Source organism: Falco naumanni, chromosome 1, assembly GCF_017639655.2.
Source record: "Falco naumanni isolate bFalNau1 chromosome 1, bFalNau1.pat, whole genome shotgun sequence".
Taxonomy (NCBI): domain Eukaryota; kingdom Metazoa; phylum Chordata; class Aves; order Falconiformes; family Falconidae; genus Falco; species Falco naumanni.
Window position 1 is genome coordinate 77406465 of NC_054054.1, and position 18847 is coordinate 77425311.

General features: G+C 44.6%; 1 protein-coding gene across 3 annotated transcripts in view; it reads left to right on the forward strand.

Moving 5' to 3' along the window:
• TMEM131L (transmembrane 131 like) overlaps nucleotides 1-18847 on the forward strand; it is an 82945-nt gene that overhangs the window by 5347 nt on the left and 58751 nt on the right. For all 3 annotated transcript variants that reach the window (XM_040600516.1, XM_040600533.1, XM_040600524.1), the window contains exon 3: nucleotides 2529-2572. In XM_040600516.1, the coding sequence (XP_040456450.1) occupies nucleotides 2529-2572 (44 nt within the window). The remainder of the gene's footprint in view (nucleotides 1-2528; nucleotides 2573-18847) is intronic.

An 18847-nucleotide genomic window follows, 5' to 3' on the forward strand; every position in this document is an offset into this window, starting at 1 on the left:
AATTCGTGTGAAAGCCTGAGACAGACTTGGGGTGGGAATTGTGTTCCTCTTTGTGCTGTTAAAATGCTCCTACAGCCTCCCAGCTGAGCTTCTGGATGGTGCTGATAGGACTTGGGGCTGGTTGGCCATGCAGATTATGCAGAAGCTGTCAGCCCAGGCTTGCATGACTTGCATGACATGAGAGGGGTGCTTTCAGGGGCTTTCTAGCACAAGATAAGCACCTGCCTGTGTTCACAATAAGGTTTTGGAGGAAGGGGATTGTTTTCCTGCCGTGGATAGGCTGCTGGGACCTGCATTTTGGCTTCAGGAGTCGTTCCTTTCTGTCCCTCCCCCTGTGGTACTTGCCTGGTGATAGGGTAGTTTGAGAGAGTTTTTTTCCTTCTTTCTTCACATCTTCGGTGTAAGTATGCATGTAGCCTGTGGCATACAGAGGGCAGAAGACGAGAAAACTGGACAAGGGGCTCTGTGTGCATGCTTACAGTCGGTGATTTTTTTTAATACTATTTTTTCTTGCACAATTGAGATTTTTATGCTCTGGCTGCACGTAGATTGGGAAGGTTTTCTTCATCATTGCTTGAGAACAAGCGAAGAGGCGCAGTGGTAAGATAGCTAGTGTTAAGGGCGAGCTTAAGTCCCAGGTTTCTGATGCCTGGCATATGTTAAGCCATTTACAGGAGGAGTTAAGCCATTTAAAATGAGGATAGCTTGCCAGCCTGTTGTGGCACAGGGGCTGTTTCTGGAGGACGTGGATGAGGAGTCCTTTAATTCGATCCTGGGAAGTACAAAAGGAGCTTGGGGAAGCTGGAAAACAGGTGGTGGGTTTGTATTGTGCTGTGCTGGTAGAGTCTAACAGCAAGGCTTAGCTCAGCTGTTAGAGGAGATGGCCGGGTCGTCACAAGGGCCAGGTGCTAGGACCTCTAGGTGGGTAAACCTGTGCTGAAGAGCTGTGATGTGCTGCAGATCCTGACAATTATCACAGTGTCTCCAATCTCTCTGTAAGGGCAGAGGTACAGAAAGACCAGCACATCCTCAAATGAACTTGGACTTTCCTCTCGGTCTTGGTACAGATTTGATCACGCTATGGTGAAGGCTGTGCTGCGCCTGTTGGGTGAGCTGCCTGTGGCAAAAGACGGAAGTTTAGATGCATCTGGTAGCTCTTGGCAAGATCTGTAATAGTATTAGCCCTAAGGTCCATTATTTTAGCCATAATGATGTTACTTATTAATAGTAATATTAACCACATTTGCTGCCTTAATGTGGTTGTCATTTTTTCCCCCTTCATGAGGCTCAGGTCTTCAGAAGTCTCGCTGTCTTGCTGGGTAGGCGAGTAGGGCTCCCTGGGCTGCTTGAGCATCTGAAGCCTGTAGAAATATATTGAGTGTTAGTGAAGGTGATCTTTTTTTTCCAGTATGTAGTAAAAATAGGAGCTAGAGTCAAAGCTGGTGACCTGGGGTGTGTTCCGTGATGCACTTACATGGGAAACATGTAGGAGGGGTGGTGGATGGTGCACACTCTTAATTTTGGTGTGTGTTCCCCCCACCACCTTTTTATTGCTAAGGTCTGCAGCTCATTTCTTGTGGAACCATCACCTGCAGTAGCTGGGAAAACTTACCCACTGTTCCTGGCAGGATAACTGGAACCTCTTACTGAAAAATGTTAATCTCCCTAAAGCTGTCCCTGGTTTCATCAGCGCGGGTTGGGTGGCTGTAACATGCTCCACTTTGAGTCGTACCTAAAGCTTTTCTGGAGATCTCGGCTGGTTCAGAGCAGCTACCTGCTTGTTTTAAATGGATTTCCTGCAGGGAGCCCATTGAACCAGCCCTTGGATTCATTTTGTAGGCAGCTCAAAGCAGTTAGTTGCAAACTGCAAGCTGGCAGTTTAACTGCATGTCTCAAAAATTACCTTAGTCCAGCAGCTGAGCTAAGCTGTTGTGTTTAAAACTTCTACTCTCCGATTTCTGTAAGTGCTGCAGATCAGTGATAAGATCTGGGTTTGGGATCTCGCATCCCTGTTGGAACGTGTATCTTGCCTGTGCTTTTGGCATCGCCGTGTGATCTGAATTTCAAGGCATTCCGCATCCTGTTTTCTCAGAAACTGGCTAATGAAATTTACTGACAGGGCGCAGATAATTTGAAAGTGGACGAAGCGGTCTTCCTGTAGTTTGAGGACGATTGATAATTTTAAATTGAAATTGTGTATGTGAGCAGAATTTTGTATTGATGCATTTGTATACATGGAAAATGAATCTGTTCAATCACCATGTGAAAAAAACAAGCAAACAAACGACGCAGTAGCCACATTAAGTCACATTTATCTTGGCAAAATGAGCTGAAACTTCAAATGGGATGGCCAGCATCACCTTACTTGAATCATTAAAGGAGTTGCTGTGAGAATTGTAGATTTCTGGGTTTGTTTTGCAAGCATTCACGTAAGAGTCCATCTCTGGAGAATTAAAGGTAGTACATAATGTCCAGTGCACCCTGTCACAACTCTGAGATTCTTACATAGTATTTTCTCTGTTTATCAGGCTGAATCAGAGGAGGATGTGGAAGAGCATCCACAGGAGCAAAGGTAAGCCAAACTCAAATAAAAACAAGAGAATTGAAGCTGGTTTTGGTTTTTCCCTTAGGAAGTACTGAAGCGTAATTGGGCAGACTACTAGAAATGACTTTTTTATTTTTCCTGCTGCGTATTAAATAGATTTTCATTACTTGTGGCTTACAGTTTTCTCAACTACTGTTAATATTAATTTGTTAGCAAACCCAGAAAATGGTGTGCAACATATGGAAAACTGAAATGCCTCCTTTTATCTCCTTCTTACTTTATCTGAGCTGCATTTACTTTTCGTTGCTTTTACACAAAGAAATAGGTGTTTATTAATTCTGCTTTATTGTATATTTTGTAATTAATTTCTTTAAACAAGAGGACAGTTTTCTGCTCCAAAAGTTGCAAAAGTAAGTAGTCTTGGAGTGTTAATTTGTACCAAGGTGGAGAGGGAGGTAAAGGAGATGTGAAGCTAAAGGCTTATTAATGTGGTGCTGTGGAACAATAAAAATTGTGCCTTGTTTCTTGAAATTGGATAAATAATAAAGCTCTTAAGAACTGTAGCCTCAACTCTGCTGTTTCTGTTAATATCAGGCCTCCTCTGTTTTGAAGGGTTAGGTAAATAACATCACAGATTATATTTTAAAATACACATTTTGTTTCCTCTGAGCGTTCAGATTAAAATGCTTGGATGTCTACCAGTGAAACACTTCCTTCCTTTGGTGTGCGTTAATCTGGGTACAGCTTTTAGTGCCATGCCAGCCAGAGAGATCACAAGACTTAGAATAAACATGTGTAGCACCACCGTGCTCTGATGGCTGCAGGTAGCCAGAAATGCTTTTCTCATTTATCTCGTCTTTGCCCTTAGCTTGGGTCTGAGAGCAAATAGATCTGATGGAACACAAATCATGCTGGGAGCTGGCAGGAGGGGTAAGCTGGGGGGCTGGGAGGGGATGCGCCTGTCCTGCACTGCAGCATCTCTTTGCAGGGCTTTGCCCCTCTTTCTGCCCCATCGGGAGCCTTCTCATCCAAACCCAGAATCATGTTAGGGCTCCTGTGCCTCATCTCTGTGGGAATGACAAAGATTGTATAGAGATGGGATGGGAGAATTACTGCTGCCTCTGACAGCTGGTGCTGATCATTCCTGATCACCCATGTCCCCCAGGTCCTACCTGCATTAGGAGTTTGTTTTTTTTTTCCTCCTCCTCTTGCCCAAAGAGGGGTAAACTATTGAAAGCTGGCATTTTCCCTGCACAAGTACAGAACTTTCTGACCTTCGGCTGGGGACTACTATGGTTTTAATGTGAAGTTTTCACTTTTTGCCCAAGCAGGTTTTCTTCATTGAGGTAGTCAGAAGACAGCAGTCTCAAATACTGTGCTGAAGGTGCTTTCTGAGATTTTCATTATTGGGTACAGTCGTAGTTGAGGGGGAAAACAAATCTCTACCTGTCTGTCTTTCTGGAGGTGGCTGGAGTAACTGACTACTATGGCAATAATAAAAATATTGAAAGATAAAGATTTCTTGAAACTCAGATAGGAAATAGGAAAAAGTGGTTTGACTGTTTTTTTTTAAAATTTTTTTTGTTCGTTCAGGTGCTTAAAGATTTTTCTAGTAATTACTCATTTCCAAAAATGAACTTGTTTTCTGAAATTAAAGTTTATGATGTTCACTCGCATGGATGGAAACATCTTTCTGTTGTCATGCTGAAATGCTTCAGGAAACTTGCCTAAACAGATGCTGGTTTATGTGCATCTTTTAAATTGTTTTGTTTTGCTGCGGTGTATAAACACCGATCTGTGTGTGCCCTGTATACTGAAGGAATGTTAGAGTGTAGACTTTATGAAGAAGACTTAGCAAATGTATGGTTAGAAAGACTAGAATCTGTTAGGTTTTTTCCCTTGGCTTATATTACTATATGGTGAAATCATGGGGATTTCCTTTCCCTGTAGCAGCAAAACCTGCAGAGCCTGCAGCATCTCCATCTTACTGTCTGTCAGCATGCCCTAGGGAAATCAGCTAAAGCTACTGAAATCTGATGTGAAGCGCCTAGAAGCAAAGCACCTTAAAGGAGGGGTGTGAAGGGATGTTAATGGAGAGAGGGAATTCTGAATTTTCCCCAGAGCTGAAGATAGTAGAGCTCAGCTTCTCAGGGCATAAAGGAGAAAGCCTTTTCCCAAGACATTGTTTTATTCAGTTTTTAGTTCTGGGTTGATGGGCTCTCTTGGGAGCTTGCCAACCTACTTTTTTATTGATACTTTGTTGTTTTTTCTTTTTTAACAGTCTTGTTAATTGACTTCCTGTACATGGGCATCACAGGATCTTTCATTTGGGATGGGCTTCTTGGTTTGCTGCTGTTTTCATGTGGCAGGTGCGCAAGGGGGATTGTGCCATCTTTTTTCTGCCTTAGGTTTACCTTTGACAAATACAGAAGTTTGCGTGGAGGTAAAAAGACATTGTCAAAAAATACCTATTTCTGTAAAGAGCTATTTTGGAGGCGAATGAGAAGTGGTTGATATTTGGTCTGTGGGTTTGCAGCTGCCCCGAGTGAGAAAAAGGTGATTAGCAACTCCTCAGTTTCCAGCCTGCAATTCCTGCCTTTCTCATTGCCTGGGTGGTACCGCAGTTGCTCTCGCCGTCTTGTGTGTCTCTGGATCTGGCTCTGAGATGAGAAGTGCTGGACAGTAGATATGTGACTTACTGGATGGACTGCTTCAGGCCACAATTCAGTCTTGGGACAGAATTAAAGCTGCATGCATTTGGACTAGCCTATTGAAAAAGCCTTCAAGTTTCCTTAAAAACCCGTTTCTTACATTTGAAATTCAGCAGTAAAAAGCTGCCTTCCAGAGCAACTTTGGTTCAGGAAGTTTTGTTAGAAGGAAATCAGTGACAGGTGATGACAGAAGGGTGGTGTGGGTGTTGGTTTTTTTTTTTTTCCTTTGTGCTGGTGACTGTTCACTTGCCACAGCTGGCAGTAGCAAGTTTTGAAGATGCAGGTGCTCGCTTTTTTATTACATTTCTGCTAAAGCAGCAGAATGAGCCAAACACAGAACTTGCACACAGATCAAGGGACAGTACTATTAGGTGATGGGCACAAATGATGATTATCAAAATTTTCAGCTTTTCACTTCAAGGAAGTAGACATTGGACTACGAAAAGGAAAAATAACAAACCCCAAAAATGTTTCACACGTATGACATTCTTAATCCTTGGTTTTGAGGACTTCTGGAGGAAGGCCTTTGAGGGTCCAGTTTCCCACGGACATGTTAAAGAGCACTTACACCAGAATAAACTGCTGTACTCAAAATGTGGAGCGTGTGCGCTTAATATGTGGTGTGGATTAACAGTCCATGAGAAAGGAAAGTTATACAATACTAGAGTTTTGTATAGAATTGGTGAGTAAGAGGACACTTTCCAGCCTTTACCTCTGACAGCTGGGGCATATTTTGCTTTGAGTAGATAGGTATCAACTGCTAGGAAAATGTGTGATGCAGTTAGCTAAAGTCAAGCATATCTGTTGAACCTTTGCCTTTGATCACTGGGAGAGTGTTTGACCTTGTGGACTGGAGCTGCTTGGGGCAGTAGATGGTATCAGGTCCCAGTGGGTTCCTGCTAGGGTGATAGTCCAGCCCCGGGAGTAACAGCTGGTGCCTGGCACTTTGACCTCTCCTGATTTCCAAGTGGGATTACTCCTAATCTGTCATTTTTGCTTTGTCTGAAATAGTGTTCCCACATGGAAGAGAAATTGAAAGGTGAAGGTAGCAAGGGAGTAACTTACTACTTGCCCGAGAGACGACAAAGCAGTTAAAGTGCATGGACTGCAAAATTGCTCAGGGGTTTAGCAGATACTTAAGGGATGTAGTTATGATGTTTGCTTCAGAAATCATCCACGCTGGCTGGGAAGAATGAGCCTGCTTCGTGTGCAAAGGTCCTGCCTGGTCATTTCTTACTGGCCACAGCTTCGGCTCATCTCCAGTCAAGAGGTACAGATGAGTCTGGTGCTGTGGCTGGGCTGTGGTCTTAGTGCCTTAATTTCTGACAGTCAAGTTATTGGAAAGTAGTGGCATGGGACTGGTGGGATGCCCCTGTACCAGGTAACTAGCTTGGGTGGTGGCTAAGCCAGAAAAAAATAGGTTAGGATCAACTGCATGTTATAGAAAGGAATAAAAATTGATTTTGTGCCGGAAGAAATGTGCAAATATTTTTTTTAAAAAAATGTTTTATGCAGCGTTTCCTTTTTAAACACCTTTATTAAAATCAAACTGAGTATCCATTGAAAAAGTGTTTCAAAATGAAAAGCTGAAGAGTAGTTTTCAGAGTGCCAGTGAGTGCTTAAACTGAAGGGAACCATCCTAAAACAATATTTTCAACCTAAGTTTGTGTCAAGTACCACTAATCATTTAGATTGTCATTAAACTTAGCCCCCAAAAGTATTTGAAAATTGACATGAAGACTTTTCCTAGGATATATGTTTGGTCCTAAATTGTAATAGCCAAAGTTAGTTGCTTTTATTAAATGTTTAATAGTTGTGGGTTTTTTCTGCTTTTTTTGAAAAAAAAAAAAAAAAAAACAAACAACCAACAAAAAACCAAAATCAATGTGCTGCATTTCTTGGGAAAAAGCTTTTTAGTCACGATTAATGCACTTGCATAAAGTAACAGGTTTTCTACAGTATGCACAGAATGGGTGTTTTTACTGTGTTGCACCAAAAAAATGCTTTGATACTGGTTGACTTTTGTTTCTAATTGATACCCTACTTACAATTTCACCAAGGGACTACTAAATTGTAAGTTTTACTGGATGCTTAAAGAAATGAAACTTACTGTATACAGTCCTTAGCAGTAAAGGAGTAGAAATGAGGTGCCCTCACCTACCTGTTACACTTGGGTGAAAATCCCCAAGGAAATGCCTGTAGGGAACCCAAAGGGTAATGAGATACGAATAAAAATCAGCTTACTGAAGAAAATTGCTAGAAGGACAACAAAGCTGGGGGAGTCTCTTGTAGATGAAGCAACAGATTGCTCTGGAAGGAGCTATCTGTTCCTCTTCCTCTCCTTCCTTACACTTCTGCCAGGCACAGCCAGGGTGGCAGGCTGAATTCTTGCTGCTTTAAAGTTTTATCTCTTGTTTTATGTGTTGTCATTCGTTCACTGGTGAACTTTGCCTTGCTGACCTTTGTATTAAGTGCTGTTAGGGACACCTGCGCCCTTGTGTGCATTACTGCTTCCAAAATAATGGTCCTTTTGCAAAATTGTGATGCTTGTCTGCTCATCCCGGGAGTAAAAAAAGACCTGCTTTGTTTTGTTGTTTTTTCTTTTTCCCGGGACTGTTCCATGGCAGTGCTGTGCGCTAGCAAGTGAGGCAGCTATACATTTACTTATTTGTTTCTAAGTTGCTTTCAGACATTTCTGAAGTGAGAGCAGTGGCCTGGGCCAGCTGCACTACGTTTCACACCAGACTGAGGAGCTAAAGCCATAGCTTTCGTTAATGGCAAATGAGGCAGTCCTGCTGCGTTTTGCAAAGAGCTGTCAGACTTCTGTCCTTGCTGTTGGTCCTAATTGATCTTAACTGGAATACTTTAAAGGTGATGCATGGCCAGATTTAATTACTATTTGAAATGCTGTTGCAATCCTACTTATCATGAAAATCTTGTCCGCAAAAAACCCTGCTAGTATGCACATACTGTCCTGGCTGTTGTGAGCCCTCTTGGGTTGGAAGATGCCCATGATCAGATCAGCGACCGATCTGTATGTCCGTTTGTATGCTGACCTAAAATGGATTTTCTCATCTATGGGTGACAATTTGACTTGGAGAAATTTAAGAAAATCTTGGTGTGGTAATTGAGAATTGATGCTTATGCTTTCATACGGCTCACATTGCCTTCATAAGCCTACAAGCTGACTTTACCCCCGTGTCTTCTATACTGGTAAAAATAGCAGGCGGTGACACTCTCTTCCCAGCTGGGGCCGTGAGGTCCTTGTTTGCACAGGGATTAGTGTCTGTGAAGAAGCTGTGTTTGTGAACATGTGCTACTAAAGTAAACTTTTTTTACATGTAATGAGCCATTTTAAATGGACAAATAAACTGTGCTTTATGTTTTGGTGTCCTGTATCTGTCTACCTTCCGTTAATAATTTCTTCGCTTTTCCCACTTTCTGACCTTTCTGTCTCTTCTGCAGATCTCTTGCATGCCTTTCCATGGCATCTCATCAAAAGAAGTTTCTGGTTTGCAGTTCTGGTTTCTGGCTGGTCCATACCTGTGGTGGTTGCAGTTTCTGTACTGCAAGAGGAAGAGGCTGCCTTGCCCTTTCCGTTGCCCTGGTGCTGTCCCCTGCCTTGTGCAGCCCTACCAGTTGTATCAGAAGACTCCTGGGGATTAAAAGCACTTTTGTTTTATTTTTTGCCAGCTCAGCATTTACCTGTAATCATTCTGTGATCAGTTTCCCTGCTGCTATCTGTGGCAGTGTCAGCTGAAAACGTGCAGGAAAGGGCTCCCTGGGTCTGTGCCTGCGCTGTGCCGGAGCCATGCATGGCAGCACCGCTCACTGCAGGGCAGCATCGCGGTTCGCTCCTCCCAAGCTGCTCCCAGGGAGGCCTGCCTGTGTCTTGGGGTGGCTCTGGTCCAGGCCTCATGCATCTTCCTGCTCTTTCCTTAGTCCAGTGCCTGGTCGTTTTCAACCTGCCTTTCGGTCTGCGGCTGGTGTGGGTGGTTGGTGGTACTGGTGCCAAGGCTGACTCTGCTCCCTTATCTACCATGGTGCAGGAGGAGCTGGGGAGGAGCCCAGCCACATCTGCTGCTCTGCTCACTGTTGGTGAGGTAGATGAACAGGTTAGTCGCCAAAAGTATGGGGCTGGGAGGGAGAGCGTCTTGTCGTGTGTTAGGAGTAACGCCTTATCAGATCAGTGGCTGTTGGGCGGGAGGGGGGTAACACATTTGCTTTGGTGTGATGGATAGCCTTGGAGGCCGGGTTTCGGGTGGCTGGTGTGGCGAATCACACAGCCTGTCGCTGTATGGAAAGTTGAAGGCAAGTACACACACGCGCACGTCACTCGTGCACAGTTTTAATTTTTTTCAGGCTCTTGGTAAACCCCTGTAGCTTGTGTTTTGGGACAGAGTCCACCCAGAGTGCGTGGTCCTTGGGACAACCCTGATCTGAGCAGGTGGGACAAAAGGGCATATGGTGTCTTATTTCTCATTCTCTGTTTCAGTACTGGCTGCAAAGCTGTGCAGGAGCAGAGGCAGACCTGGTGGTGGCACGGGCTGTTAGTGTAGTCATTCAGCAGACACATGGGGAGGGTCAGCTCTTCGTGCCAAGCAGTCGCACGCTGTGAGCACTCTGCAAGTCTGCTCTGGAACGTGGCCCTTTTCTTGTTAAATTTAACCTGCCTTGTTTTGAAAAAGGGGATGTTGGGACACGTTTTGTGTGTTTAGAGAAGAGGGGGGACAAAAAAGAAAGAAAAGCAAAAGCAAATAACTGCTGTGGCATGTTTGTCGTTGTCCTAATCACTATAAACTTAGTGTCCCCTTTGCCCATACATGCTGCTTCTATCATATAAGTAGTTCAGAATAGGAACTCTCTTCTTAGGGTCCTACTTTTAGATTTTAACACACTAATAAAGAATTTTAGTTGTGTGTTAATCTTGGGTTAATCCTTCTGATTTGTGGGCAGTGGGCTGTAAAAGATGTAGGTTTTTATCTATATATTTATTAGTAATAAATTATTTTTACTTCCCTAGTAGCTGCTGCTTAGTTGCCCTTCAGAAGGCTTAATTTGCAGTAATTTTAATTTCACCATTATGCAGTGAAACGATATACATCTGGAATAGACCAGTGTCAGCAGTCTGAAGACTGACACCCTGTAAGCGTTTATCTTCATAGTTTTTCTGCTGTTGCAGATTGGCAAGTTGTGACAAAATAGAAAAAAACCCAAAACAACAGCTTGCTTGATTTCAGGAAGTTGCAAGCGGTCCACTTCTGAATTATCAACTCCAGCAGGCTGGCTTGGTTTTTGTAAGCCGAGTATAAATTTACTTGAACTCTATTCAGTGCAGTGTAATACAGTGTTACAGGCAGTGCTGTCACCTGCCGCTCGTCTTCCTGGAGGCTCAAAGGTAACACAAACCTAGCTTATCATGCCTCACATGTTTTTATTTGAGTAGGAAATGTGCTCTGGGAAAACTGTGCTCTTGCACTGGCAGGGGCTCTGGGCGCAGGACTTTGTAGGCAAGTAGGCGAAGGAGCCTTTTCAGTAATTTTGGCATTTGCCATAGCAACATAGGTAAAAACACTGACAGGAGAACAAAGCAAATAGCTCATCTGTACCACTTTCAGTTCAGTCTTGGTTATAAATTCAAGCCTAAGTTTTAAAAGCCATCTTGGTTACATTGTCTTAAACACAATTTTTTTTTCATCCACTTTCTTTGGTAGCTGCTTTGGGAATACACCTTTTCGTTGTGGTTGTTGCAGGGTGACCACCTCCCCTCTTCATCAGGACAAAACAGTCCTGTCAGCTTCAGGGAGAGGAAAAGTATATCAAATATTATACTTGCACGTGACAGCAGCATGTATTAACTCTTTTGCAGAGTTCTCAGTACTCACTGCAAATGCTTGCTTTATATTTGTAGAAGAATTCGCTTTAATCAAATAAACTAATTGTCTAGGAGAAACATGTGGTTAGTGTGAATAATTTAGGTGTCTGCTTATCCTCTCAGGGGTCCACCATTCTATGTTATGTCTGGGTTGCCACCTTAGATAAGGAAGATGGAGAGCAAAGCTGGCTGTGCTAATAGTCACCTCATCTCCCTCTCCACCTCCTGCCCCCAAAGTGGTGTACAAATAAAGCTGCGGTTTTTTGTGTGTGTGTCTTGGTAACTTTTAGAAAGTGCAGTGGAAATACAATTAGACAAGAACAACTCGGGATATTTTCCATGTGTGTACAAAACAGACCTTGCTTTCTGTAGAACAAGTGGACTTTATATAAATTTTAAACACAGGAATTTCTCAATCAAAAACAGTCACCGTGAAGAAGTGGGTTGGTTTTTTTCCCTCAGAATTGTGAGGAAAATATAGAAGGGAAAATGTTTTTCAAGAGGAGGGTGAGAAGTAGCCCTCTGTTCTTGTTTTTAGTGAAGTTTTTGTCTTCTGATAGCCTCCTGTCTGCTTCAAGATCCTGTTGCTGGACCCAGTGAGCTGTAGTCAGGGGTTTATCATCTCACCCACCTGGATACCAGAACACAGATGTCAAAATTAAGAAACTCGAAGTGCAAAATAATTCTTTTTGTTACTGACTGATAAAAGCCTATTTCTACTTCAGAACTTTGTGAAGATGAGTGAAAGAGGCCGTAAGAACTTGGAAGGAAAAAAGAGAAAGTTAAGATGGTGTGTCATTTTCAGTGCAGTTGGAAGCGTGGGTTCTGTTGACTCTGGTTCGTGCTAGTATTGTGTTTCAGTTAGAAGTTGCGCTTTCTGAGCCAGAAAAAAGTTTTGTTAATGTTTGTTTGCAACAGCAAGCTCCTTAAGGAAACAAGAGAAATGCAGAAAACTCAGTATCTTTCTGAAGACTAGGAACTGTTCTTTCAGGCGATGTGATGCTGATGTGGTACTGTAGCTGAGTGCACGCTGCAGAAGACCTCAGTTCCTTTCCTAAGACTGGAAACTGGTCTGGCCTTTGCATACACTTGTTTATCAATAGGGTGATAATTTGACACACTTAAATGCCTGGGAAGACTTTCAGAAACCTGAATGATACATATGAAGAAGAAAAAGTGACCTTAAGTCAAAATTGCTCTGACATACATTCTCACTGTTTTTTGTTTATATACATCATTGTGTATTGCTTTCCAGTTTTTTTAAACTGCAGATCTGTAACGTGTTTCTCTGGAACCTGGTTATTCTCTTTAAGGGACTGAAGCAGAATAGCATTGTTACGTACCTCTGCAACTCTGCCTCAAAAAAAAGTCGACTTGAATTAAATAGGCAGTCTCAGCTTTACAAAGTAGGGAAAGATACAAATGACCAGTTAGTAATGTGCTTCTCTTGGCTCCTGCTACTATCTGCCTTGTTGGTAGCACGTATATATTTATCTCCTGTGTGGATCGGGGATTCTCCAGCTTTTTTTAATCATGTGCTAATGTTTATACCTGATCTAGTGGTAAGTTCATAATCTCTCTTGTTTTACTGTTCTGTTCTCTGTGCCCCCAAATGCTGCCATGTTCTTACAGCCCTGTTTCCCCTCCTGGTTTACTGGAGGCTTTTCCTGGCCACCCGTGTGGTGGGCATATACTTGAAAAGCTTTTGCAGGTCCTCAGAGAGGGTCCAAAACTTGATTGTTATATAGACTCTTAAGATTTCCAGAAGCTTGATAGACTAGCTTAGAGTCATGCTAGTGCTGCCATCAACTCCTGCACACTTCTTTTGGAGCTGCCTGTGTTTAGCAAGCAGTGGATCCAAATATTAATACTTAATACACCAACAAACTTAAAATGTTGAGGTCTTGAAGTTGCTTCAATTATTTTTGCAACTCCTGGTTATCAAAATTAAGCCCCTGTGCCCACCCCCCCCACCCCCCAAAAAAAAAGCCACCTGGCATCATGGGCAGCATGTGGGTTTTGTGGGATCAGGCAACTCTTTGCAGTCCTTCAGCTGTAGGTATTTGTTTCTTATCAATGAGAACAGAAATTCAGCAGTCATGTATCAAACTGAAATTGGGCCCTATGAATACACGTGTATGTGCTTTAATGCCATCTCCTGGCATTTAGGACACTGATCCGTGTTTCTTGGAGCAATGTGTTGCACTGCCGTTGGGAATATACTTGGCACAAAGAGGGACTTCGGAGACTTCCTTGACTCTGCGCCAGCAGTCTGTGTGATGTGTTTAGCACTGGAGAGAGAAAAAACAGATGCATGCTTGTTTTTGTATTATTTGTGAGGAGGATCCTGTGTATGGTTTCCAAGGTCTCGAGGTTCCTGTATATTGTGCTGCCTTTTAACTCCGTCGCTGTAGTATGCCCAGATGGGAGGTACGGTTTCCACAAGCAATTAAAAACGCACACGTGTTGTTTTTTAAGGTGCTCAGACCTCCTCACCGCTCTATGTCGGAGCGCCAGAGCAAAGTGCACCGTGTTCTCGGAGGCTTTTCTTGGTGGGAATATGTAAAAGCTGTTAATTACTCATCTGTTTCGGGCCGGGTGCTTTATAAACAGGTGGGGGCTATTGGGTACGTGTCACTCTGAAACACGTTGTCACATCCATTGTAGTGTTAGCAGCTGTCTGTGCAACAGAGCTGAGTCCTGGAAGAGCTGTAGGGTAATGAGCAAACTGGGTTGAATTTTACTGAATTACCTGACAATCACAGGAAGGTTTGGGTTGGAAGGGACCTTAAAGATGCTCTAGTTCCAACCGCCCCGCTGTGGGCAGGGACACCTTTCGCTAGACCAGGTTGCTCAAAGCTCCAATACAGTAGTTTTATTTTCTTTGAGAATAAATTGCAGTGATTCACGAAGGAAAAACTGGTTACATTTGGTAGAAAATAAAAGCTGTAATTTTAAAGTTTAAAGTAAATACACTTCTGTGACTGGTGCTACTGAGGCACTGCTTAGAGTATGAAGATGTACATTGCATGAAATTGCAGAGTTGTAGATGCTAGATGTCGTCCTGAAAGACTTGGTTGCCTTTGCAGGAGTCAATGAAGAAATTTGTGTGAAGTTATTTGCTCTCTACTTGAAAAGTAGCAACAGTCTAACAAAAGGATTATTAGAAGTGTCTGAAATTGAAATACTAAAGGTTTGTGTTTTTACCATAGGACTCTACCAAATTGACTGGCAAATGACTGTCATCACCCACAGGACTGGACACTCATGGTTTTGGTGCAGTTTGGGCATCAGGCACCAGCTCCTGGCTGCAGTAATGCTGTAGCAGGTCAGCTCCAGTGCAATGCACTAGCCCCAGGTCCCAGGCGTTTCAGAGTAGCGATGCTACTGTCATTAATTCATTAATTCAAATTAATGAATACTGCCCAGTGCCAGGGTTACACCAGTGTCTTGATATTAAATCTCTGGGCAGAGAGGCTGTGGGGTTTTGCTGTGGGACATGGGAGGAGGAGGAGGATGGGTGGCTTTCTTCCCCCTCATTAAGTGCCCACTGTCAGTCTGGGTGCCCAGTGGTGTTCATCTCACAACAGACTACACTGCAAGGTTGCACGAAGTGCTGGTTTTTCCCCTTTTCATCCCCTCTGGGCTTATCGTACCCTTGGCGCAGCAGAGCTCTCCCTGGAGTGGCTGCTGCAGACCCTGTGGATGCAGTAGCCCAGTCCCACTCCCTGATGGGGAGCCAGAGCCCGAGGGGCCGTGCACCTGAAGAGGAGGAGGTGGCAGCAAGGTAACAGCTGAGTGGGAAAACCAGTAGTGTTACTGAGGCTGTGAGATTATTTTGCGGTATTCTTGCCTTGTAATTACAGCGTTCTGTGGCATCCCACATACTTACAGTGCCATCGTGGCATCTGTGCGTTGCCCATCTGTTGCTTGAAACCAGATTAACGTAGAGGGTATGGTGGTGGTCAGATTACACCAATCGTGATAAAAAATGTGTTTCAAAGCAACAGAAGGCTGTAAGGACTCCAGCCTGCCCCTGGAGTGGGCCCTTGGTGACAGGCAGGATCCATCCTCACCACCAGTATGTCTCTGGGGAACCTCCCTCCCTGGGCATCTGGGCGGTGGTGAAGGAGTAATTTCAGGGCAGAGTTTTTAGGTGCTGGAAGGCTGGCCACCTCCAGCACCTTCTGCAGTGAGAAAGAAAGGTGTCACCAGAGGATGGTCAAGGAATTCAATTTAGCTGCTTTGAATTGCCCTTGGGAGCAGCCTGTTTTTCCCTGGTCCTTCAGGGGGAAGGGGGAATGGTGGATTTCCTAGTCTCGGAGCCCGGGGTGAGGGAGTGCTCACATCTCCCTGAGCTTTCTTGCCTCGGCTGCTTCCCCTGTTGCATGCAGCTTCCCCTTGCTGCAGAGGGCCAGGCAGCAAGTGAAGTTGCAGTAGCTTTTTCACCACCACCACCCCCAAACGTTTCTGACTTGCACAGTGAGTCTGACCTGCTGTCTCTGCTCAGGTTTTCATACAAGTCCAGAGGCTTGAGATGCCCAACTTCAGTCTGTGGTGTTCGGGGACCGAGGCTGTGGCTAGCAGTTTGCACCTTGGATACTGCAGGACTTTGCTGCAGAAGCAAAGGGCACCCCTGTAACCATCAGCCCTTTCTCGAGAAGCTGCTGCTTATGGCTCCCATCTGCTTTGGTGCACAGGGCGCTCCTCTTCAGCCTGCTCCTCTTCCTGAAGCTCAGAGCAGCATGTTGGTTAAGGCAAAACCCTACCGAAACAGGATGCTGCCGTCCGCGCGTGGCTGCCTGGCTGGGGAGAGGGAGGCTGGGCAGCCGGTGAGTTGCATGTGATGCTGGTGAGACATCTGGCCCAACGTGGTGCCGGAAACCACTCGGATGTGATGCTGAACCTGTCTGGGCTACAGTTTGGCAGTGGGGGAAGGATGGGGTATAATTGCCCCGTGGCGAGTATGGTAACAAGAGGAAAAAATTACTAAAGATTGTGAAGAAAGGGGGAAAAAAAAAATAAATAAAAGGTACCCCTGATAAAAATGCGAGATGAGCAAAGATACTGGTAGGAAAGGTAAAATGAAAGCTTGCTTATTTCAAGTGGTAGGCAGAACTGGTAAGGGACAACAGCAGATTGCGATCTGACCATGAAAGGAAAGATGCACAATAGCAAAAGGGAAGCGAAATGAGAGAGAGGAGGGAGTGACTGATTCATAACTTCTTGCACCTTGTGTAGCCACCACCTCCCTTCATGTAAAATGATTTTAAGAGTCTGTGCAAAATGGAATCAAGTGTCCCCGCTGTGGCTGGCAGAAGTGTGTAACAGCCCTGCTGTGCACGCTCGGTTAATGTCACCCATTACATAGGGTAGAAAACAGTCAGCAAGTCAGACCTCACTAGTGACACTGTAGGTCACCTCTCACATTTTGCCTGCATACGTGTTTTTTTTTGTGCCGGTTGCATTGTCCTGTCGACTGAAGTTGTGGGTTGATATTTTAAAATCAACGTCTCTGCAATAAACACATCAGTAGGTGCGCAAACAGTAAAAAGCTGAACACAGAGATGAAGAATGTACTAACCGTGTGTGAGCATAAATCGTGTAATACCTTTTGCTTTTTTTAAATGAGAGCAGAACAACAAGGAGCACTGCACTGCCCTTGGGAAGTGAGTGGCCGTGTAGTATTGCAGAATAGGTTTTGCAGTTCCTTACCATTTTGTTGATTTCATGTGTCCGCTTATTTTTTGTGCTTGCCTGCTAGTGTGTGCACCATGTGCGTTGCTGGTTTGTGTCTAAATCTTGATTCCTGGCAACTGGAGGAGGGTAGGGAGTTGAAGAGCCTGTACTTGACCGACTCCTTGACCCGTGCTTTACGTGCTTTGTTGCTATTAACTGCCTTTCTTCAATAGCTATTGTCTGATTTCTGTCTTGGTGTGTTCTGTCTTTTATTCGAGTCCTTTGCCGCAAGCCTGCTGCCTGCAATCCACGAGGTGCCTGCTGCCTGCTTAGGTATTTCTGTGGCCTGTTGCTGACCCAGTTTCTGCAGCATTTAAACTGCCCTTTTGAAAAGGGGGCATTTCTGGCCTTTGTGAGCGTTCCCAGTGTTGCTGGGATAATGTGGCTGATCCCGCAGATGTGGGTAGTCGCTTTAAAACAAACACACCCCCCTGCCCCAGTCCCCATGCTTCAGTTTTGCTTGGATTTTTTTTTCTCTCCTTGTAAACAAAACCAATTATTAATGCTTTCTGGTCTTTGAAGCAGTGGACTGTGTTTTGGTGGATGTTTTTTTTCTTGGAATAATTACTGAAATGTTTGATGTGCAGGGAGGGGAGGGCAGTGCCCAGCCATAAAGAGCGTGTACGTTGCTAAATTTTAGGATGGGCACCTTTGCTTCTGTTCCTGAACTGAGGAAGCTCATTGGGGACTTGGAGAACTGCAAGTCACCCCACGTCTGTTGTGGCTTTGTCACGAGGTCTGGCTTGGAGGCTAGGTTGTTCTGGGTGTGAGTATTGGGTTGGGGGCAACGACACTTGGTTTGAACACTTGTCGTCTCTTTTAGTTTCCCTCCATCCACTGAAATTTTGCAAGCTGTGGGAAGGTAAGGTGAGGCGTGGAAAACGTGACCTTGGGTAGCTGCAAACGCATGTGTTAGCTACTGCGTGCCGTGGGTTGGTGCTTCCTTATTCCCTCTCTTTTTGCCAGGCTCCTGCCAAAGCCACGTCTAACGTTTTGAAACGATGAGAGATCTGCCTTACAAAGCCTCGTTGCTTCTTTTTTTTTTTTGTGTAAAATAGTGCCGTGGAGTGACACAGAGGCCTGTTCAGAGACTGAATGCCCTCGCCAGGCTTGCTTCCGTGCACTGAAGTCACGCGTGTGTCCGCGCTTACAGATGCGGCTGTAAGGAGGGGCAAGGTGCTGCTCACCTGTCCTGCCCCGCGGCCCATGAGAACCCCACTGGCTTCAGCTGGACTTGGGGCAGGGTCCCGGGGGGGTCCCACTGTGATGTTTATTTGCTTGTCTGGCAGAGGAAGGAGCGATGATATGCCTTTGGGCTGCAGAGAGATCTTTGGCTTGTCCAAAGGGAGCTTGTCCTCTCGCGGGCAGCTTGAGAAATGCTGTGTCAGATGGTTAATGTGCGGAGCGTGCAGGAGCAAAGTGCATCCCGTCCTGCAGCAGGAGCAGACCTCTGGTCTGAGGTCTGTTAAGAGACTCAAAAATAGCGTTACTGGTTCTTTGCCCTTAGTGTCTCAGGTGAAAATTTGCAGTTGGTGGGCTCTGATTAGCCATGTAGCTTTGGAATAAGGGAGGGAATGCAAGAATCCAGGGGAGGTAGAGCCCCAATCCAGTGCTTGATTGCGAGTGCTGTTTTTTAACTGATACAAAACAACCAAAAGCGGACTTCCTGCTATTTTTCCCAGTTCGTTTTCCCCCTCTTCCTTCCCCCGCCAGCTATCCTGCTGAAGGAAACAAATGTTAACTCATTGGCTCAAGGTGCCCCTTGCTGGAAGTCAGAACTCTAGAGGCTAACGTGGCAGCTGTAACATACCTGGGATTTTTTTGGTGGTAGACATTTTGTTAATAAACCTGTGAAACAGGGTTTGTTTCATATGGTTCTGCTTTATTTAATAGCAGAAGGTTGCAGCATTTTGTACGTCAGAAGAAATTGGCTCCGAACATATGCTGTGCATTGGCTTCAACAGATCCCAGATGTTT